This window comes from Muscardinus avellanarius (genome assembly GCF_963383645.1).
Source record: "Muscardinus avellanarius genome assembly, chromosome: 4".
NCBI lineage: Eukaryota > Metazoa > Chordata > Mammalia > Rodentia > Gliridae > Muscardinus > Muscardinus avellanarius.
The window spans coordinates 128,768,083-128,792,076 of NC_137789.1; the positions used below are offsets into that span (position 1 = coordinate 128,768,083).

The 23,994-nt window shown below is 40.4% G+C and overlaps 1 protein-coding gene across 1 annotated transcript in view; it reads left to right on the forward strand.

Moving 5' to 3' along the window:
- Positions 1 to 355: 355 nt before the first annotated feature.
- ENTPD1 (ectonucleoside triphosphate diphosphohydrolase 1) overlaps positions 356 to 23,994 on the forward strand; it is a gene marked incomplete at both ends in the record, with an annotated part of 61,415 nt that continues 37,776 nt past the window's right edge. Inside the window, 6 exons of the mRNA XM_080694841.1 lie at positions 356 to 365; positions 7,844 to 7,971; positions 17,278 to 17,395; positions 20,261 to 20,411; positions 22,156 to 22,315; positions 22,802 to 23,041. Of these exons, the coding sequence (XP_080550967.1) occupies positions 356 to 365; positions 7,844 to 7,971; positions 17,278 to 17,395; positions 20,261 to 20,411; positions 22,156 to 22,315; positions 22,802 to 23,041 (807 nt within the window). The remainder of the gene's footprint in view (positions 366 to 7,843; positions 7,972 to 17,277; positions 17,396 to 20,260; positions 20,412 to 22,155; positions 22,316 to 22,801; positions 23,042 to 23,994) is intronic.

Consider the following 23,994-nt stretch of genomic DNA (forward strand, 5'->3'; position numbering starts at 1 on the left):
ACTATCTGCAAATAACCACAGCTAGTTGACAAATGCAGCTGCTCTAAGAAAGGGTAGAGTCCCCAGGGCACAATTCTTTAAAAAATATCAGATGTGGAAGAAGATTCATTTTAGAAGCAATGTGCTTATTGCAGAGACCATCAATACACTAGATTGTTATGCCTTTTTGGCTGGGACACACGGAATTCCTGTCTGCAGTCTTAGTGACATCACTTTGCCGGAAACAACCCTTCTCCCTGACGCCCTATTCTTAAGCATGGGATTCCATACTGACCACAGAGGCCTTTTATGTGCAATGCAAGCTATGGTCAAAGAATTCAGGGGAAGCCAGGAGGGCTAGGGGTAAAGAGAGTAGATGGCGGGTGGTAGGAAGTGAGAGGACCAAGGGGTAGGTTCTCCTTTGCTTCCTTATTTTTCACACACATAGCCTCTATTGGCATTTGGTTTTTGCAATCATTCACATTTTTAGAGTCAAGAACAACCAATTAGTTACTAATCTGAGAAGAGCACACCATGCAAAAAGAACTGTGGGTGGGCATTTGAGGGTTGGCAGAACTTAATTTGCAGGAAGGAGCCTCTTCTTGCTCCTCACCTCCATCTCCTCTGAGGGGTCCACCAGCATCAGCCAGGCCTTACTAACATAAATACTCCATTTCAAGCTAAAGAACTACAAACTAAGAATAACCAACTAATTAAAATTTCAAAAATGGAAATAGCTGGGCGTGGTGGCGCATGCTTGTAATCCCCGCGCTTGGGAGGCAGAGACAGGAGGATCACGCAGGTTCGAAGCCAGCCGCGTGCACTGGCTTAGGAGACCCTGTTTCCAAATAAAAATGTAAAAATAGGTCTGAGAGTGTAGCCTGGAGGTAGAAGGGCTTCCAGGAACCCCAGTACCACCAAAAAAAAAAAGTGGAAATAAAAGATCATAAATAAAAGCCAGAAACTCCTGTGAGGTCTGTGGTTCAGAGCTCAGTGGAAAAGCACATGGGTTTCTTTATCCAGTTACCTCTCTGCCTCTTTCGGTTCTCACCCCTCCCTTCATCTTCCCTCAGAGTCCAGCCCTATGCAGCCCTATATCCATCTTATTTTCCTTCCCTATCCTGTTATCCTTTAACTAACTGATCATCACTGAGGCCTTAAAGTTTATTTTTAGCTTTTGTCTTTTTATTGATCTTTTGTATGACCAAACTTCCTTAAGCAAAGCACGGGCAAGAAAAAACTCACTTGGACTTGACTCTGGATTGGTTAACTGAAGAAATGTGAGGAGTGTAAAATAGCATAAGGTCTTTGCATCTGAATAGAACTTGGTCAACTGAGGAAGAATGAGCTGAGTGATCCCTACGCCTCTCTAATGTAGGTCATAATTGAAGGCATTGGAGTGAAGTTGAAAGTCTAGGAACAAATCCCTACTCTATCTTTTGTGAAATGTATGACTAGGCAAGTGCCATAATCTTCCTGAGGATCCCAACCTAGCCTTCTGTCACTTAGTTTTTGACTCCAATGATCAAAAACTCCATGGTTCTCAAAGGTAGAACACTGATGGTGGTATCACTGAGAACACTCTAGACAGCCCTTCCAGCTAAATTGCTAATGCCAAAGTACCATACCCCCAGCATTGTATAAGACCAAATCTTGTAGTATAGGATAGGGTAGGGTGGTTGAAAGCCTGGGTTTCTGGAGCCAGCATTCCCATGTTAATTTCTGGCTGGCCCCACATTTATATCATTGTAACTTTGGGCTGGTAATTTAACTTTTCTGTTACTTGTTTTCTTCATTTGTAAAGTTATGATAATAATGTTGCCATAGTAACTGGGACCTCATTTAAAAATAGGGTCTTTGAAAAGACTGTGAAGTTATTAGAGGAGGGCATAGGCTCAACACTCCAACATATAGGCACAAGCAGTAACTTTTTCAACAAGACCTCCAAAGCACAGGAAATTAAAGCAAGAATTAACAAGGGGGATGGCATCAAACTAAAAGGTTTCTGCTCATCAAAGGAAACCATCAAGAACATAAAGAGAAAGCCTATAGAATGGGAAAAGATCTTTACCAGCCACCACTCTGATAGAGGGCTAATATCCAGAATATACAAAGAGCTCAAAAGACTCAACACTAGCAAAACAAATAACCCAATCAAGAAATGGGCAACTGAATTGAATAGACATTTCACAAAAGAAGACATACAAGCCGGGCGTGGTGGCGCACGCTTGTAATCCCAGCATTCGGGAGGCTGAGACCTGAGGATCACGGTTCATGGACAGCCTCAGCTACTTAGTGAGGCCCTCCGCAACTCAGTGAGACCCTGTTTCAAAATAAATAATAAAAAATAGGGCAGGAGGTGTAGCTTGGAGTTCAAATGCCCCTGGGTTCCATCCCCTGACCCGCGCAAAAAAAAAAAAAAAAAAAAAAAAAAGAAATACAAATAGTCAATAGATACATGAAAAGATGTTCAACATCATTAGCCACCAGGAAGATACAAATCAAAACTACACGGAGATGCCATCTAACCCCAATCAGAGTGGCAAGCATAATGAAATCAAATAACAAATGCTGGCTAAGATATGAGGAAAGAGGAACTCTTTTACACTGCTGGTGGGAATGCAAATTAGTTCAGCCACAACGGAGATCAGTGTTGAGATTCCTTAGAAAACTGGGAATAGATCTGCCATATGATCCAGCTAAACCACTCCTGGGTATCTTTCCAAAGGGGTTGAAATAAGAGAACTACAGTAACATATGTATACCCATGTTCATAGCAGCACAATTCATAATAGCCAAAATATGGGAGCCGGGCATGGTGGCTCATGCTTGTAATCCCTGCGCTTGGGAGGCTGAGACAGGAGGTTCGCACAGGTTCGAAGCCAGCCTCAGCTACTTAGTGAGGCTTTCATCAACTTAGTGAGACCCTGTTCCCAAATAAAATATAAAATAGGTCTGAGAGTATAGCCTGGAGGTAGAAAGCCCCTGGGTTCCACCCCTAGTAGCACAAAAAAAAAAAAATATGGAACCAACTAGGTCTCCATCCACAGATGAATGGATTGCAAAATTATGGGAAATACACGCAATGGAATTCTACTCAGTTATAAAGAAGGACAAAATCAGGTCATTCACAAGAAGATGTAAAGAACTGGAGAACATTTTGTTAAGTGAGATCAGCCAAGCACAGAAAGAGAAGGGACATATGTTTTCTCTACTATGCCCAAACTAGGGATTACTGGGGATACCAGAGAGATTCCAGATAATGGAGGGGAAACCTCAGCAAAGCTAGAATGGAAGGGTAGGAGAGGAAGAAGGCTGAGGTTGATTAATGGAGAAGCTACATTCGAATATGTGTAAAAGTATGAATGTAGCATGATCAACCTGGACACTCATTGTTGGGAGGGGGAAGAGAAAGTGGAGAGAGAGGGCACCAAGCACAGTCTGAGTGGATGCCACTTTCAATATGATCCACATAAAAATAAAATAACTCAAAAAATAAGAGTCTTTGCATATGTAATTAAGTTCAAGATATAGAAATGAGATCATCCTGGATTTAAAGTGGTCCAATGACTGATGTTCTAAAATAAAAAGAGGGGAATTTAACACACAGAAATACAGGGAGAAAGGCCACGTGAAGACATGAACTGAAGCAGCCACAAGCCAAGAATGCCATGAGCTTCCAGAAGCAAGCAAAGACAAGAAAACAATCTCCTCTAGAGCCTTTGAAGGGAGTGTAGCCCTGCCAGCACCTCGATTTTGGACTCTGGCTTTCGAATGTGAGAATACATCTCTGTTGTTTGAAGCCATATCTGTTGTGGCGGGCCTACGAAATGGAAACAGATTTTATAATTTGATAATAATAGTGCATCTGTCTTATAGGATCATAGTGAGTTAAATTAAGTATGATCCTCAGAGGATTATTGCTAGGGTTAAACTAAGTTAACACACATTATAATCCTATGAGATATATGTACTTTTATATAAAGTGCTTGGAATCTGGAATACGGTAAGAGCTCTTTGAGTGTAGGCCATTATGTATTGTTAGCTCACTGAATCTTACATAGCAATGCTATGCAGTACCTACTGTTATGGCTCTCATTTTGAATATGGGGAAACAGATACTTAGATAAAAAGGTAAGCTTCTGTTGTTTCTTGATCAGGAAGAGTCACTTGAAGGATGGGTTCAGCCAGGGAAAGGAACTAAGAAGGGCAGAAGTTCCCAGAAAGGGCCATTGTAAGAAGATCAGAGATGAGATGGAGGTGATGGGAACAGGGATGGATGTCTGACTAGAAGGAGGGCCCTTTGGCCCTGGGTAAAGCAACTGAGGGAGAATCTTAAAACACCTGAATGTGAGAACTACCTAAATATGTGTCCTCTCTTGGAAAGGAAGGGGGAGGTGGTAGAGTGAGTTAGGAGACCTTGACTCAGGGAGGTGGGGGAATGGCAAGGCCAGATTAGTACCAGTCCCCCTGAGCCTGGGTGTTCATCACTGGGCTATGTAAACAGGAAGGGCCACAGCACTCTGATATTTTCCAGTGCTTATCACATTTATTGTTTTGTTCTCTATATGACAAGCCAAGCTTAGTCTGGATGCGGACCATCAGAAATTAGAAACAATCTTAACCCAATCAGTGGCACTGGATCTACAAAGCAAAATTTTTGATGCTCTTGTCTGAAAATCATTCACCACTAGTAAGCATTCCAAAGCTAGTTACTAATGAAGTTAAAAATACTATATTTTTGGTATAATGAAGTAGAGATGCTAAGATTTCTGTGTACGTCAGGATTTTGACTAAGGACACAATAAAAATTTTATTTTCATTTTGATAAGAATTAAGTGGATGTAGCCGGGCATGGTGGCGCACGCTTGTAATCCCAGCATTCGGGAGGCTGAGACCGGAGGATCGCGGTTCACGGACAGCCTCAGCTACTTAGTGAGGCCCTCTGCAACTCAGTGAGACCCTATTCAAAATAAATAATAAAAAAAAAAATAGGGCAGAGGGTGTAGCTCAGAGATAGAATGCCCCTGGGTTCCATCCCCAGACCCACACACACACACAAAAAGAATTAAGTATATGTCATAATGACTGTTTCTGTAAGAGTCAAATGAGCCTGTTTTGTCATTTTTTCCCCCTGCTGTAACTAATTGGTTTGACATCAGTCTGTACTTTTTCAAAGCTTGGGTTGGTTTCTTTTAGTTTTGTCTGTCAAATTGAATGTTGAAGTTATCGCCTGCATTTCAGGAAGCAGTGCTTGATGTGGAGGTCCTGATTTACATATCTGGGACACATTCATAAAAAAGGAGTCACTAGGCTAGGGGTATAGCTCAGTGGTATAGTGCTTGTCTAGCATGTGCAAGGCCTTGGGTTTGATCTCCAGCTCCATAAAATAGAAAAAGAAAAAAAAATAATAAACTACCTAGGTTGCTACCCTCTCTTTTTAGACCCTCAGAGCTCTTCTAGATCTGGCAGCTGCTACAGTCTTGCTGTGTGTGTGTGTGTGTGTGTGTGTGTGTGTGTGTGTGTGTGTGTGTGTGATAGAGACAGACAGACAGACAGACAGACAGACACTAGGGATTGAACCAAGGGGCATTTTAACTCCCTCAGCCCTATTTTATTTTTTATTGTGAAACACAGTAAATCTCATTAACTTGTGGAGGGCTTCAATAAGTCTCTGAGGCTGACTGCAAACCTGTGATTCTCCTTTTTTAGCCTCCCAAGTACTAGTATTACAGCTGTGCATCACCTGTAATCCACCACCACTACAGTCAAGTTTTACTATGGAAAAATCACATTGACTGTCTTTCCCCGAATAGCCCATTATTTGCCTAAAAGATAACAGAAATGTGGTTTCTATAATACAATGTAAACTGGTATTCCAAAAAATTAGTTTCAAGAAACAATTTTGTCAAACATACCCAGTGATAAAGTATTGTGGAGTCCCCCCACTTTGAATTGGCTCTCTACATCAGAGAATTCAAAACTTCCACTGGCTTCCCTTATTTTCTTTTCATGTGGCAAGAGAGTTTTTCTATTTAGGGTGACATAAGAATTAGACCAGAAACTTTGCAATCTCTAGAAGAAAACATAGGAACAACTCTCCATCATATAGGCATAGGCAGAAATTTCCTTAATAAGACCCCAAAAACTCATGAAGTAAAACCAAGAATCAATAGGTGGGATGGCATCAAATTTGAAAGCTTCTGCACAGCAAAGGAAACTATCAATAATACAAAGAGAGAGCCTATGAAATGGGAGAAAAACTTTTCCAGGTATTTCTCAGACAGAGGATTAATATAGAGAATATATAAAGAACTCAGAAAACTGCTAAAATTATATAAAGAACTAAAAAACACCAAACAAAACCCAAAAATAATTCAAATGACAAATGGAATATTAAACTAAATAGATTTTTTTGAAGAAGAAATAGAAATGACCAACAAATATATGAAAAAATGTTCAACATCCTTAGTATTCAGGGAAATGCAAGTCAAAACTACACATATTTCATCTCACACCAGTTAAAATGGTAGTTACCAAGAATACACATAATAATAAATACTGGTGAGACTGTGGAGAAAAATAGAAACACTTATACACTATTGTTGAAATTGTAAATTAGTTCAACCACTACAGAGATCAGTATAGAGGTTCCTCAAAAGACTAAGGATAGAACCACCATATGACCCAGCTATACCACTCTTGTATTTATCTAGAAGAATTAAAGTTAGCATACTATCGCTGTATATGTGTACCTATATTTATAGCAACATAATTAAAATAAGTAAGTTATGGAACCAACCTAGATGTCAGTCCATCATCAGATTAATGGATAAAGCAAATGTGGTGTATGCACACAGTGGAATTTTACTCAGTCGTGAAGAAGAATTAAATTATGTCATTTGCAGAATGACTTGTGGAACTGGAGAACTTCATGCTAAGTGACATAAGCCAGGTTTAGAAAGTTAAGTGTTGCATGTTTCTCTCATATGTGGAAGCTAGAGAGGAAAGAGAAAGAAAGGTGTCTCATGAAAATAGGGCAAAGATCAGCAGAACAGTGGAAGAGGCTGGGGAGAGGAGGAGAGGAGAGAACTCATTTCATTTCCATACACTGCTTTGTTATGTTATCCCATCCTTAAGCTTAAGAAAAAAGTTTGAGCATAGTTTGGGAGTTGAGCGAGGATATGTGTGAATTGTTGGAATGAAAGGAATGGTATAACCATCCCATTTCCTGTTTACTCCCACAGTATAATCTGTTTAAATAGAATTGAAGTTTCAAAATAAAAATAAAATAGGGCTCTGTTTGTAGCTCAAAGGCAGAATACCCCTGGGTTCAATCCCCAGCACCACAAGAAAAGAAAAATGAAACTAGAGGGTGGGGCATAGCTCAGTGGTGAGCGCTTTCCTAGTGGACCAAGCAGGAAGACATGGGGAAAAAAAAAAAGAAGAGTGAAGCTGGGCGTGGCGGTGCACACTTGTAATCCCAGTAGTGTGGAGGCTGAGACAGGAGGATCACAAGTTCATGCCCAGCCTCTGGTGTCTCCAAATAGTCATCATAGCCGGGCGTAGTGGCGCACGCTTATATTCCCTGCGCTTGGGAGGCTGAGACAGGAAGATTGCACAGGTTCGAAGCCAGCCTCCGCAACTTAGTGAGGCTCTCAGCAACTTAGTGAGACCCTGTTTCCAAATAAAATATAAAATAGGTCTGGGAGTATAGCCCGGAGGTAGAAAGCCTCTGGGTTCCACCCCCAGTACCACCAAAAAAAAAAAAAAAATAGTCATCATAAGACCAGACAAAAATGTGAGGAAAATTATTGTTTGTTGATGTCTTATTGATATTTTCCTCTTCTAATTTTGGTTTTAGAGTCTAACGTGAAGACATTTTGTGTCAAAAATATTTTTATCATCCTTGGCTTCATATCTCTCATGGCTGTGATAGCTTTGATTGCTGTGGGGCTGACCCAGAACAAATCATTGGCAAGAAATATGAAGGTAAGTCAAATTTGTGTGCGTGCGTGCGTGTGTGAGAGAGAGAGAGACAGAGAGACAGAGAGAAAGAGACAGAGAAAGGTGGGGGAAGAAGGGTAAAGATAAATCAGAGCATAAAGAAGAAAATGAGGTTCTAGCAGCCTGAAAACAAGTCATATTCATTGTGTCAAGGGAGTAAAATGGAAACAGATGCTTGTTCTGGAATAAATTAGTGCAGGGAAGATAAGTTCCTTTATAATTGTTCAGCAAATCCATTAAGTCAATACTTTAACAGAGATGAATGCTTTCTTCACTTCATCTCCATCTTTGTTTTACTATGCTTATATTCTATGGTCTAGTCCTATATCTACTTCTTTCTCAATGTTTTATCATGGATGGGTTACAATGCAGCACTCTTTCTTCTTTCTATCCTGTTATCACTATCACCAAAATAATAAGCTTCATTAGACAGCTCTGTATGAAGCACTTTGGGAATCAGTGATTGTGGAGAAGACACATTAAAACTCATTGAGCCGGGCGTGGTGGCACACTCTTGCAAACCTAGCATTTGGGAGGCTGAGACAGAAGGATCACGATTCTCAGACAACCTCAGCTACTTAGTGAGGCCCTTTGCAACTCAGTGAGACCCTGTTTCACAAATAACAGGACTAAAAAATAGGGCTTGGGGATTGTCTTAGAGGTAAATTTCCCCTAAGGTTCAATCCCCAGTACAAAAAAAAAAAAAATAGAGTCATTAACCTTCTATGATATATCCAGAAGATAACTTCATTAAAGAGGTCCTAGAATACATGTGCAGCATATTCTCTGCATTTGAAGATAATGACCAGTGATCTTGGAAAGACGGATGCATATGCCAGGCTTTGAAACTTTTTCCACCCACCCAAGTCACTTGGGTAGCAGAGGAGTGGGTGTTACATTGGTGTCTTTTTGTCACACAAGTTCAACCCAGTGGGGCTGTATACAGCAGCTGCTTTGTCTGGACAGAAGACTGATGCTATCTCATTGCCAAAGGTCCCTTGCCTTTTAATGTTGAGCGATATTGGTTCTCTTGGCAAAACTTCACTCACAGTTAAAGCCTCATGACATCTTGATTCTGCTATTTGTTTACCAGCTTCTAAAGTACAGGATTGCTTTCTTGATTTGACCTTTTTGCATGTTCAATATTGCATCACTGGAGAAGGGGACTGCCTAGGAGGAAAAATCCATGACAGACTTGAGCTCTGTGTTCCCAATGAATACTTATTGTCATGGCTGACTTTCCTTCATTCACAGTAGCCTTCAAGTCTGCTGTGCTTTTGTGTTGTTATATTTGCCTGGAAAATGGAATGTGGTCTTCGGCATTATTTAAATAAAAGGTATGTGTGTTTGGAGATCGACCACTGGCATTAAAGTGAATCTTTTTGGTAACATCTTTTTGGTAACATAAAAATAATTTTTTATATGAAACCTAACCATTTGTTGAAGTCACATCGTAATTTTAGTGGATTTCTGTTACATTTAGGGGACAAAGCATTGGACAATACAGATACAACATTTTCTTTTTTTTTTTTTTGGTGGTACTGGGGTTCCTGGAAGCCCTTCTACCTCCGGGCTACACTCCCAGACCTATTTTTGCATTTTTATTTGGAAACAGGGTCTCCTAAGCTAGCGCGTGGGGCTGGCTTCAAACCTGCGCGATCCTCCTGTCTCTGCCTCCCAAGCGCGGGGATTACAAGCGTGAGCCACCATGCCCGGCCCAGATACAACATTTTCTATCACAGCTAGAAGTCCTCATTGAACACTGATGATTTAGTGTATACTCTTTGATAAGATCTCTGAAACCATGCAAAATTAAGTTGAATGCGTGAGGCGTGTGATAAAATTTTATAAAATCTAAAGTAAAGAATAAAAACAGAACTTATTTTGTATGACTTGTGTCTTGAGTAGTTAGGATAAATGTACAGTTAACTCTCAGTACCTGTGGAGGATTGGTTCCAGGGCTCCCCCATGGATACCAAAACCTGTGGAAGCTCAAGTCTTTTATATAAAATAGAGTGTTGTTCACATATAATGTATGTAAATCCTCCCATATACTTTAAATCATCCCTAAATTCCCTTTATCTAATACATTATAAATTATATGTAAATAGATATTTTACTGTATTTAGGGAATAAAAACAAGAAAAAAATCTGTACATGTTCACTATAGATACGATTTTTCTCTTCTGAATATTTTTGCTCAGCCCTTGGTTAAATTTATAGTGTAGAATCCATAGGTATGGAGAATGGACTGTAATTTGCTTCTGAAAATGACTGCTCACAAAGATAACACTATTTTGATACATGTACCTGGTATATTTATTTGTGATGATGATACAGTCTTGTTTTATTTCTGCCTGACTCAGTTTGAGGTCAGCCTTGCTAGGAGGGTGGCAGCCTCATACCTGGGCACATCTGGCATAGCACCACCACTCTTTATTGTAGTAATTTTTTTTTTACTTGGCCAGCTACTATTAGAGTCTAAGCATATTGAGGACAAGGACTAGGATTCATTCGTCTTCACATACATTTTTTTTGTCCATTCATTTAACAAATAGTTATTGAGCATTTACTCTATTTTGGGCTCTAGAGATGCAGTAATGAACGAGATTGGCAAAATCACTACCCTCGTTGGCCTTATAGCAGGGAGAAATAATCATTAAGTAATAACAAAATAAATGTTGAATTACAACCATCACAGCATCTGAAATGGGTGTTTACTGCATAGAAATGTGTTGACTCAGTGGATAGAGTGAGCATCTTAAGCAGAGAAAATCATTCCCTTCTTAGATATGACAAGCACAGGACTAGCCTGATAGCAGGGGACATCCATGTGGGAAGAAGACCCCTGCTTCATGATCCTCCGGAGATCCTGACTACCCCCTCTAACCCCTAGAGCCTTCTCAACTGGAACCTTTAGAGCCCAGGTCTACAAGTGTAATGGGTATTTTGGGGTTGTTCCCATGCCACCAAAGTCTGTGAACCTCTGCTAATAGATATTAGATAAGTACTTCATAGATACTAAGTAATGCAGTGCTGTGTGTGTGTGTGTGTGTGTGTGTGTGTGTGTGTGTGTGTACGTGTGCCCTAATAGACTGGACAGTCATTAGCTATGTCCAAATATCTCCTGGGAAAGTGCCTTTGTCCCAGTGGATCTAGGCAGAGAGGTAGCTCTGGAATCTGTTCAGTTCACTACTCCTTAATTCCTCAGTTGCCTGCTCATCACTGAGTTCTGGCAGTTTTTGTGCTTTTAGCATGAACCTTCCACACTTTGGCACGCACACTGGGCCAATACCAAACTACAAACCTTCATTAAAAGTTTAACTTCCGTAGAATATAGGCTCAGGGACCAGACCGCTTTGACAGCAATTCCAGATCTACTACTATGTAGCTCAGACTTCAGGCAAGTAAATCCCTGCCCCTAAGCCTCAAATGTAAAGTGGAGATAGTAATCATACCTACTTGGAGAATGGTTGTGGGGATTAAGTGGAATAAAATAAATGCTTGTCAGAGTGCTTCACAAATAAGAAGGCTTCGGTGGAGGCCAGCTGTCAACACCGCTTTACTGAAGATGTATTCTATGGAAGACCCTTTGTTACCACTAATGTTTATGGTCATTGAGCCAGCCCTCTGCATGGTTTCCAGCTTTTCCAAAATGAAATAAAGTGCTACATTTAGATAAGCACTTGTGACTTTATCTTTTAATGGAGAATTTGGAAGGCTTTGCTTTGATTTACAACCTCAAATACTGTTGGAAGATATCTGTTTTATTTATACTCTAGTAGATTTTGACCATTATCTGGTTTTAAAACTAGCATCTTGGAATGGACAGTGGTAGAGTTTCACAACAGTGTGAATGTACTTAATACCACCAAACTGCATACTTAAAAATAATTACAGTGAAAATATCTGTGTTATAAATATTGCACTGCAGTTTAAAAAACAAACAACAAAAAACAGTAGTGTGTGTTAAAGATGTAGTAACTCCAGTTTAAAAAAGAGAGAAAAGAAGATACATCCTGCTAGCATTTCTGTAGCTAATCTGTTTTGTTTATAGAGTATTCTGTCACATTTAAAAGGGCAAGCTTTGTTTATAAGCCCAGGCTCACTAAGCCAGACTGATGAGGCCACTGGATTTCTGCTAAAGCCACAGGAACTTTAAAGAAAGCTTTTGAAGAGCCAGTGTGTCTAAGGGGACAATGTGAAGTTGATTGTGCTGCTGCCTGGTGTCCTAGTCCATTTAGAGCATCCATAACAGAATACCACAAACTGAGTAATTAGTAAAACAAAAACTTACTTTCTTACAGTTTCAGAGACTGGAAAATCCAAGATGAAGCCACCAATATGTTTGGTATCTAGTAAGGGCCTAGTCTCTCTTTCCAAGGTGGCATCTTGAATGCTATGTTCTCAGGAGGTGAGAAATACTGTCTCTCATATGGGAGTAGAGCGAAAAAGGGCAGACCCATTTTCGAAATCCCATTTTATTGTGCCATTAATCCATTTCATAAGGCAGAGCCTTCAGGTTCTAAAAACTCCCATTAGGTCCCACCTCTTGCCACTGTTGCACTGTGACTAAGTTCCCAACACAGGAGTATTAGAGGGGAAAATATTTATAGCACCTAGCTTATGGGGTATTTGGGGGCATTTCAAAGAACATAAGTAATGGCACTGCTTTATATTAGACTGTAGATATTACCATTGTTTAGGACTGGATGGAATTCAGGAACCACATAGCTCCAACCACCTTCATTCATTCCTGTGATTCAATAATTATCTATTGAATTTCTTCTTATGTAGTATAATATACTATGGAGGATCTGGATATACTATGGATATAAAATAAACCTATCCCCTGTAGTTTACAATTTAATAGGACAGAGAGATATTAATCAAATAGCCACATCAATGTGTAATCATGCAGGTAAACTAATAGGATAGAATCCAATCAGAGGAGATCAGAGAAGGCTGAGATCTCAGGGCTTTCCGGACAAAGGCCCTGGAGCAGAATCTGTATGGCCTGTGTACATCTGTAAGCAGGCCAATGCAACTTCATTTGGTGGATGTTTATTTTTATTTATTTATTTTGTGGGTCTGGGGATGGAGCCCAGGGGCATTCAACCTCCAAGCTATACCCCCTGCCCTATTTTTTTTTTATTCTTTATTTTGAAACCAAGTCTCACTGAGTTGCAGAGGGCCTCACTAAGTAGCTGAGTCTGTCCACCAACCGCGATCCTCTGGTCTCAGCCTCCCGAATGCTGGGATTACAAGTGTGCACCACCACGCCCGTCTTCGGTGGGTTTTTTAGATGAGAGAGTTAAATGTCCCACTTCTACAGAGCCAAGAATCCAGCTATCTAACATTCCGTTTTTTTCTTTCTTTCCATATTTAAAGAGACTTATCCAGAATCTTGGAACTATGACATTTGTGCAGGTAGAATCAAGTCTACCCTTAAGTCTAGTCCTTAAGGACTGGTCTGCCTTACTTCCATATGGTTTCCAGTCTCAGTGAGCTCAGAGTCTGTTGCTGCTCATATTTCCAGGTCTTCTCAAGGACGTCAGTGTCTCTATCAACCAAGAAAAGTCATTTCATTGTTCCTCTTTCCAGACCATCACTCTGTTCATGCAGCATAGCTCATGAAGATCCGTTATGATGTAAAGTTATGTGGTCAAAAACTAGCTTAGGTCAAAATTGTATGCACAACTATATAAAATATGCATATAAATGACTAGACAAAACAAAAAACAAAAAAGACTAGACAGAAATGAGTAAAATAAACTTATTAATAACAAATATCTAGGTGAAGTTATTTCTTTATATGACTTTATTCTTTTTAAGTGTCTTTATTCTCATTTTCTAGACACTATTATTCTTTGGTACTTTTAAAATAGAAAATGATATTGTATTAATAATAATAATAATAATAATAGGATATCAGATCCCTTAAAAATTTTTTCTTTGATTATGAAGGATATACTTGTAGGAGTTTTTAATAATGTTTTAAATATGAGCTACAGAGAAACACTGTTTTTTTCTACTGCCAGACTTCTCTAAGGCATTTACTACCTACTGGGCTTGTTAGCCCAGAAAGAAAAGAGAGAGCAGGAACATTCTCTAAACTTCTAGAAAGCTTTATATGCTTGCAGGCCTTATGCTTTCTGGAACATGCATTGGAAAATGTGCCTGGGCTATAACCATGAAAGCCAAACTCCCCATGTGCTTAACTGGGAGCTTTCAAATGATCAAGTTTTAGCTGTATTTCAACAAACAATGTCATTTGTTTTTATTCTGCAAACCATTTTAAAAGACAAAAAGAAAACATTTGGAGCAGCTCAATAATTTGCATTCCAGCATGCTATATACCCATGGTGACATGTCATCAATTCCTTTGTTAAAATGCAGTCTGTCCCCTTCACAAACACTTGCAAACATAAGGTAGTAAAAGCAAAAGCTTTTTGTCTCTCAATGTGTAAAGCCTTGGAGAAGCAGGCTGACTGAAGTGAGACTGGTTCCTTGGTGGTGCTGGAAGGGTACTTTCATATCAACAAAGTTAGAGTAGAACAGCCAGATTCTAGATAAAGCCTACTTGCTGCTGCTTCTGCTTCTGCTGCCTGGATAGTTTTTATCATATTCTCCTGTGGTTGGAACATTGTTTGGAAGGAAGAATTCTGAAGCCTTGCTAGGAAACAACAGCATTTTCTACCCCAGAGCCTCTTCCTCCACCCTGGGAAGTTTCCCAGGAGCCCAAAGTCCCAGTCTCAGTCAGCATCCCTTTCTGCTCACAATGTCGTTTCTGGGATTGCTTTCACTTCAAGCCTAGATGCTAAGGAGTCTGTCCAGCTTGTTTCCTTGCTGTGCCCAAAGCAAGTATACAAGTCCTTTTCTTCCTAAAGGCATAAATACTAATTACTAGAGGGACCCCTGCTGTGCACAACTAGGCTGGTAATTCTATAGAGGTAATGGAGGGTCAAGGACCCTCCCTAGGTCTGCACAGTAATGCTTCCTGGTCTGTATTGAAACAGAATAAAGTTTGGCACTTAAAAGGTTCTATGTTAGCTGTTCCTAGTGGTTTGGGGAGGATCACTCTTGTTTTTACTCCTTGGAGGTTTAGGACTTGTTAGGTGATAAAACAATAGCAGGGAGGAAGGGAAGGTGAGAGAGAGAGAGAGAGAGAGAGAGAGAGAGAGAGAGAGAGAGAGAGAGAGAGAGAGAGAGAGAATGAATGAGAATACTACATTAAGTCTTCTCAAGTGGCAGGCCCACACTTTGAGGTCCACAGCTCAAAATGAGCAGCATATTGCAACAAGGGCTGGCTGACATCTCAGATGTGCCTCCTTTGCTTACCCACTTCTTTTCCTTCATGGTTCTCTCAGGCATAAGGATGACAAAAAGTAAATGTGCCATCTATTATTATCACAAGCCCGTGGCATATGTCATTCATCAACCTGATTAAGCTCCGGTATATAACAAAAAGGGAGTATAACTGAATCAAAATGGGCATTTGGAAGCTTACTTCTGGGTAGATATCTAAAGAAACTGAGAGCTTATTCCCACAAAATGAAATGTACACGAATGTACATTTAACAGTTTGGCAGTTAACTTGCAAACACCCCCAGATAGAAACAAGCCAAATGTCCATCAATAGTAGAATGCACAAAAATATAGTATAGTAAGTTATACCTAAAGGAGGCAAAGCTATGTAAGTCCTGTTTATTAAAAACAAACAAACAAACCCAGGCAAAACTTGATGCTGACAGAAGTCAAGACAGTTGTTACCCTTTGGGCAACCTGACTGAGAACCAGGAAGCTTATTGGGTCTAGGAAATGCTCTGTATCTTGATGTTGGTGGTGGCTATACAGACATCCATATATGCAAAAAGTCACTGAGACGTGCACCTAAGATTGGTGACTTGGCCATAGTTGTACCTCATTCAGTGTCCTTAGAAGGGAGCACTGACTTGAAAACTGCTGCCATCCCTCACTCCAGAGTTTCTGTGTGAAAAGTCTTAAGCATACAGTCTTGAATCTGACTGATCCAAACACAGGTTCTTTCACCTATTAGCTGTATATGTGAAGTAAATTACTTAGCCTTTTTTGTACTTTAGCTTCTTACCTATAAAGAAGAACTAAAAGGAGCACCTACTTTATAGCATTGTTCTGAGAGTTCAGTTTGACAATTAATACATAACATGCTTCATACAGCACCTACTAGGTCCATTACCTACATTCCTGAAATAGGATATGGGGATTTTGTTCTTCTCCCTTTCCCCTCTGACCATCTAGTTCTTCTTAAAGCTGTCATTTATGCTCTTCTCCCTACTTTCTTTAATCTCCCCTACTCTTAAATAGCTAAAATCATGAGGTTTAAGTACATATCTTTTAAAATGTACTGAATACAATTTTATAGTCATACTAATAATTAAAAAGCAAATGAATACATGTGGTGGTGCAGGCCTATAATTCCAGTACTTGGGAGACTGAGAAAGGAGGATCCAGGTTCACAGCCAGCACCAGGAATTTAGTGAGGCCCTCAACTTAGTGAGACCCTATTTAAAAATAATAAATAAAATAGGGCCAAGGGTATAGCTTAGAAGTAAACTACTCCTGTGTTCCCCAGTAAACACACACACACACACACACACACACACACACACACACACACACACACACAGTCTCTGTGTTTCTAAAACAAGCTGCAGATACACTGAACTTAAAATTAGATGAAGATATTTATTGTCTATATAGCCCTCAATGAATTAACTCAATGGTTCCCAAATTTTTATACACATTAGAATTACATAGATTTCATAAAATTTCCAAAGCCCAGGCCACCTACCAGACCAATGAAATCACAAGGTCTGGGGGTAGGACACAGGTCTGTGAAGCTCTCGAGGGAATTCCAGTGTATAGGTAAGTTTGAGAACTACTGGATTCGTTGCTTTCTATTCCTTCCATAGTGCCTCAGCTAATTCAGCATGTGGATCTGAATTTTGCCTGCACATAAGATTCACCTAGGAAGCTTCTAAATAACACAGCAACTCAGGTCCCACCGGATAAGGCCTGGCATGTCTATTGAGCAGCGAGCCTTGAGAGTTCTGTTCTAGAGGAGTGGGTGTCCTGGTAACTCTTGTGATCTGGGTAACCCCAGCCCTCCAAGCCCACCCAGTGTTCCTCTCAAGTTAAAATAGTTTTTCCTTGTAGTTTTGAAATCTGTCCTTATCCTCTTTGTTTTGCAAGCTAAATATGGAGAATTTTATGCCTGATAAGGTTTTTTTTTATTATTTTTGCCCTTAGTTTGGGATTGTGCTGGATGCAGGCTCTTCTCACACAAATTTGTACATCTATAACTGGCCAGCCGAGAAGGAGAATGATACAGGAGTCGTGGAACAGATAGAAGAATGCAGAGTAAAAGGTAAGAAGAAAGGGGAAGGGGAGACAGTGGAGCTGAGGACATGGGAGGCGTATGCCAAGTAAATCATAAGAGAAAAAGGAGCCTCAAATACAGGAAGCCAAATGAGAAGCACAAAGGAGCTCCTGCAGTTGTTTTTATCATCATAAAAATAATATAAATATTAGTCCCTAATTACCAAGCCCTTGAAGAATAAGCAAATTGAAAAATAACTGAGGGGGCTAAGGGAATAGCTTAGTGATAGCATACCTTGCTGAGCATGCGTGAGGCCCTGGATTCAGTTCCAAGCAACACACACATATGTGCACACACGCACACACACACACAAACAACAGTAATTGAGTAAAAGTAGCTCCAACTAAAAGGACACATCTGTGTGTCTTGCACTAAGAACTAAACATATATGATCTCATTTTATCCTCATAATCTCTGAATGAGGTAAGTATTATTTTTCCCATTTAAAAAAATTTAAAAAGCCGGGCATGGTGGCGCACGCTTGTAATCCCCTCGCTTGGTAGGCTGAGACAGGAAGATCGTGCAGGTTCGAAGCCAGCCTCAGCTGGCTTAAGAGACCCTGTCTTCAAATAAAATATAAGATAGGTCTGGGAGTGTAGCCCAGAGGTAGAGGGACCCTGGGTTCCATCCCCAGTACCACCAAAAAAAAAAAAAAAAAAAAAAAACAAGCCGGGTGTGATGGCGCACGTTTGTAATCCCAGCATTCGGGAGGCTGAGACAGGAGTATCATGGTTTGTGGCCAGCCTCAGCTACTTAGTGAGGCCCTTTAGGGCTGGGGGTTTAGCTCAGAGGTAGAAGGCCCCTAGGATCCATCCCTAGTACCACAAAAAGAGCAAAAACAAAAGCAAAAAACAAGAATACTGAGATTGAGAGGGGCTATACCACTTGTTTAAGGTTGAGCGAGTAAAACAATGGAGCTGGAGTTCAAAACGATCTTATTTTTATTTTGAAACAGGGTCTCACTGAGTTGCAAAGGGCCTCACTAAGTATCTGAGGCTGGCCACGAACCCAGATCCTCCTTTCTCAGCCTCCCAAATCCTGGGATTATAAGGCTTCCAGAGGGCTTTTAAAAGATGGATGCAGAGCTTCACCTCCAGAGTTCCTGCATCAACAGATCTGGGAAAGAAGCCTGAGAATTTTCTAACAAGTTCCCAGGTGCTGCTGATGCTGCTGGTCCAGAGACTACTGCTCTCTTAATCCTTGTGTACTCTAATTTACAGTCTGGATGAGCTTTTCAAAAGCCTTCAGCTTCTTTAAAGTCAGGAAAGACCAGATTATAGACTTTTTGGGCTAGGACAAGACCTTGTGGATCATTTAAATTTTATTATACAGAGAAAGAGACAAAAACTGGTAGGATTAGTGGCTTGTAAGAAGCAATAGAACCAGAACAAGAACCCAGAACAAGGTCTCCTACCTGCACTCCAGTCTTCTTGCTTCTCTAAAACACCACATTACACATTGATTTTTTTCCCCTAGTCCTTGGATTCATGGTCACAATCCAAAGAAGGTTAACTGTTTGGCTGTCTCCACACCCTCTACTCAGTACCCCACCATGCACCAGACATCACCACATTGCACCATAGTCTCTCTGACCTTTATCTCTCTTTGCCTTTTGAGCCTGGAACCTGCTGTGTATTTTCTGTCAGATACATAACTAGATCCCAGAAGATAATTGACTTTTAGTCTGAGGGCCTGTAGAGTCCACTCATTTCCATCATTTGTCAAGAAAGTAGTAGAGAAGAGATATTTTTAAGAGAACAAATTATCTGACCCAGTAGCCTGATATCCTGGGGATTTGGGCCCATCAATACTGAGACAATTCTTCTTGCATCTATTAAAGGCCAAATCTCTCATTTTATTGCCTTTTATTTAATTTACTCTTTCCTTTAATTTTTTTTAATTTAGCAGATGTCTTTCTTCTGCGATTCATTCCATGAGTGCATGAGTATTTGGTCTAATGGATACATTATTTTCTCTCTCCGAAGAAAAGGTTAATAATATAATTAAGGCTTAATTTTCTTAATCATATCAGTTACCTGATAACTTAGATCTGATTTTCTCATTATGGTTAAATAAACAGGCTGTTTAAAATCCTGCAAATGATCTGTTTAATTTATTTGCATAATTATCTTTAAAGCAAACAGTCGCTATGAAGCAGTGTGATATTTATCGTAATGTGATGAAAATGTTGAATGTAAACTTTTAAAAGCTTAAGGAGTCTTGGCTCCAATCCTCTCCATGGCAACATTAGTTTTTCTCTAAAACTAGAAAAGCAGTCTTGCTAGAGTGGCAGGGTGCTGGAGTGGAAAAGTCACTGAGGAGACATACTTCTATTTCTGTTTCTGCTCACAGAAAAGAAACTCCTCAGAAATTTTGGGGGGACTGGCCATGATGACATATCTAGTTAGTAAGCACCTTCTACCTTTTCACTAAAAGCCAGTATGTCTAGTGCTTCTTTTAATTCTTATTCTAAATGTCCTTTTATTTAGGTCTTCTAGGAACTTACATTTAAATTACAATTTTGTAGAATCTTTCAAAAGTAGTTAATAGAGTAGCTAGTTAGAAGACCTGCATCAAAAATCTGGGCAGTGTTGTGCAATTAAATATGAAATTGCACCACCCAGTGGCAAATTACTGGACACCAGACAGACTCAGCCTGAGGCTTGGAAATTAAATCATACCAATTCTTGTAGGTCCAGGGAGTTACCTTCTAAGTGTAGCAATCTAATATATATTACATAAGCAAGTTGATTTTTTTTTTCTGGTATTTTCTCAGCAACATCATGTTTGCTCTATATTGTTAAAGTATATTCTATACTTTTTAAAAATGTCACCTTCTCTACTTTTCCCTAGGTTCTGGAATCTCAAAATATGCTACAAAAATATCTGAACTCAGCACATACCTGACCGCCTGCATGGAAAGGGCCATGAAAGTGGTTCCAGTAACCCAACACCCGGAGACACCTGTTTACTTGGGAGCTACAGCAGGCATGCGGTTGCTCAGGTATAGCAGCATGTGGGGACCGAGAGTGGCTGGGACTTAGAGACAGCACAAGAGCCCCTAGAATTATGGAAGAGGACTCACTTACCTAACACCCTAAAATCCACACACCTCAAAGCTCATACCTAAGAAAGAAAATTTCAAGTGAGTAAAACTCCCAAACTCATAATCTGTATAATGGCAAGATTTTAAGTATGTAAAACAGCTTTCTCGCAGATATGTTGGCATGTGTCTGCAATGCCAGCTACTCAGGAGGTGGAGGCGTGAATATTGTTAAGTCTGAGGTCAGCCCCAGAAGCTTATTGAGACCCCTTCTAAAAAAAAGAAAGGCTGTGTCCATCTCCCCATGGGAAACTCACGAGGAAGGGATCGCCAGGAGAGAAATAGTGTATTCTGACACTTTGGGTACAGAATTAGTCAGTGACTATCTGGAAGGGGGAAGACCAGAGGAGACCCTCTGATGTTCCAAGATAATCACAATTAGAACATTATTATTGGTCACCACTTCGTACCATGTGCATTATTTGCCTACTTATTCATTTAGAGTATGGACGTGTTAATTATCATAACAAGTCTGTAAAGTATCATAACCATCATTATTATTACCCAGAAAAGGAAGCTGTGGCTTACAAATGTTAAGTGATTCACCCAAGATCACATACCTAGTAAGTGACAGAGCCAGGGTTGTGAGTGGGATTCTGAGAAAGTAAGGGTCCAGATCATAAAGTGCTTTGTGGACCATGCTGGGAAGTTTAAAGTTTATCTTGGAGTTAGTGGGAAGCCATTAAAAGATGTTACACAGTTGGTGATACTGATAGAAGGAAGGAAAGCTGAGGATAAAAGGAAGGTAGTTAGTAGTGAGTAGGTACGGAAGCCTTTCATATGAGTGACTACAGCTGGAAGGCAGCATCCTCTCACCCAGAGGCTGTGTTGATTAGCATAATTTTTTTTCAGTACTGGGGATGGAACCCAGGGGCATTGTACCTCCGAGCTACAGCCCCAACCTTATGTTTTTAGTCTTTTTAATTTTTGAAATAGGGTCTCATTGAGTTGTACAGGGCCTCACTAAGTAGCTGAGGCCATCTGCAAACTGCGATCCTCCAGTCTCTGCCTTCTGAATGCTGGGATTCTACGCCTAGCCTAGCACAGATCTTGTAAACACTTGCACCCCAAATTCATGATGACAGTACTGGAAAACTTCTTCTTTAGGCCTCAAGGTCTCAAACAGACCCAAGAATCGAGTGATAACATCAGAAATATATTTCCCAGTATGGCAGCCGGGGAGGAGGCTGAGTATCTGTCCTTGGTCACTTGCCACCCACTTTCTACTGCAGCATGAATTCAAAATCCCAAGCACTAACTTGTGTAGCCAATGAGAAGCTACCAGCAATATCTAATAAAACAAATGTCAGCTGTGGGTATGGTGGTGAGCCAAGACCCAGCCACCACCATCACAGACATTTTAAGAGCTTTGGATAGTTTTTGATCCAGAGAACAACAGAGCAAAAATATTATTTTAGGAATAGAAATCTGCTCAACAACTGAAAGGATTTGGAATAGTAGAGAGGAGGCTGAAAAATTAGCTCTGAAGGTTCCTCTGATAGACATGTGCGGGGAAATCTGTGTCTCCATTTATTCCAATGTGTTGTGGTTCATTTCTTTGGAGCATGGCATGGAAGTAATATCCAAAATGGGTAGACATAGTTATTGATTCAAAAATATTAACCTCACCTCTTCTTTGGTATAGGTTGGAAGACAAATATTTGTCAGAAAATGTCCTGAATGCAGTGTCAAGAACAATTAGCAACTACCCGTTTAACTTCCAGGGTGCCAAGATCATCAGTGGCTCAGAGGAAGGTGCCTATGGCTGGATTACTGTCAACTACCTGCTTGGCAAATTCACTCAGGTGAATACCTCATAGTGCCATGGAAGTGGCTCCCTGGGGGCCAATGCCATTAGTTTCTCAGGTACTATTTGGGTCCCTGGCCAGAATGAATGATGGGTGAATGAATGCATGAATTGACTCTCACACTTGTAGGGATCACTAAAGGTAAAATTATCTTACAAGGACTTCTATTCATGAATAAGGAAGCCATGTCTTCATCTTAGGGAGCTATAGAGAAAATATAATCTATCATTAAAAATAAGAACACCTAACATTTACCTAATTCGGTGTGTCTGTTGCACTAAGCACTTTCCCTGTGCTATGTGACGTCATCTCAGAACACAATCTGCAGTATCATTACTATCCTCTGTGGGCATGCTGCAGACTCAGGAGCCTCCAGGGACCCTTGCCTCACCTTTATGCCTGAGGAAGCCCCTGGGCCAAGAAGCAGCATCAAAAGCAGGATGTCCAGAAGCTTTTAGCACTGGTAACTGTATTCTCTTTCAGAATGCAAATTGGTTAACCTTAATCACCGGAGAAAATGATAAATGGGAAACCTATGGAGCTTTGGACCTCGGGGGAGCCTCTACACAAATCACTTTTGTGCCCCCAAACCACACTGTGGAGTCCTCAGACAACTCTCTGTACTTTCGCCTCTATGGCAGGGATTACTATATATATACACACAGCTTCTTGTGCTATGGGAAAGATGAGGCACTTCTGCAGAAACTGGCCAAGGACATTCAGGCAAGTATAACTGGACTCAGACCTGCCCTCCCCACATCTGCCACTCCAGCCCCCACATCCTGTTATTGTTTTCTTTCCAGTTCAGTAATTGGTCTGAAGTTGGTTATTGTACTTTCCATCAGGTTTCTTTTCAGGCAGGATACCAAACTACATCTGGTCGACCCCTATGAATTGTTCCATGCAGATATCCCCTCCTGTGTTTGTTTACTGCACTGTCTCCAAGGACACGACTCAGATCCTTTTCTCAGGAATTGATTTCTCACCCATGTGGGGTTGATAATGAAAGTTACATGCTAGAGTATTGTTTCGAGGAAGGGTTGCAATTTACAAGCTCTTCTAGAATGTTTTTATAAATCTCCCTTTCCCACAAACGACAAAAAACAGGGTTGTTAGAAATGACCTGAAGAAGGGGAGAAAAATTGCTTCAGGAAAAACAATGAATTTACCAATCAACAGTTCAAAGCTTGTTTCCACATGTTTCTTGCATTTTGAAGGCAAGAAAAATTAAACACTCAACGTCATGAGAGTACTAGGCACACCCTGACAAATAAACACACAGCGAGGTTGTCACATCCAGCTGTTCTGTCTCTGCCCAAGGGACAACCACTTTCTGCTTTCCTCCAAGGCGCCCTCTGTCGTTCTCAAAGTCACTATCAGTAAGAGGACCTCTGAGCCTCTAAGTCCCACTGAGTTTCTTATTCACCGCAGCCCCCTTTCTTTTCTTGAGATTGAGGATTAAAAGTCACTTGTGATAAAACTGGCTTAAAAGACCTCAGGTATCTTCCAGCTCTTGGAGCTTCTGATTCTCTGTCTGGGGAGGAGAGAAAGGAGCAGTGTGAAGATTTCTGGACCTTTGGATCCTAGCTTCACACTCAAATTTTTGAGAGTCTTAAGAATTTTTTCTTGTGAGTTAGCTCCTGACATATGTGATTAGGACCAAGCACCCAGGGACA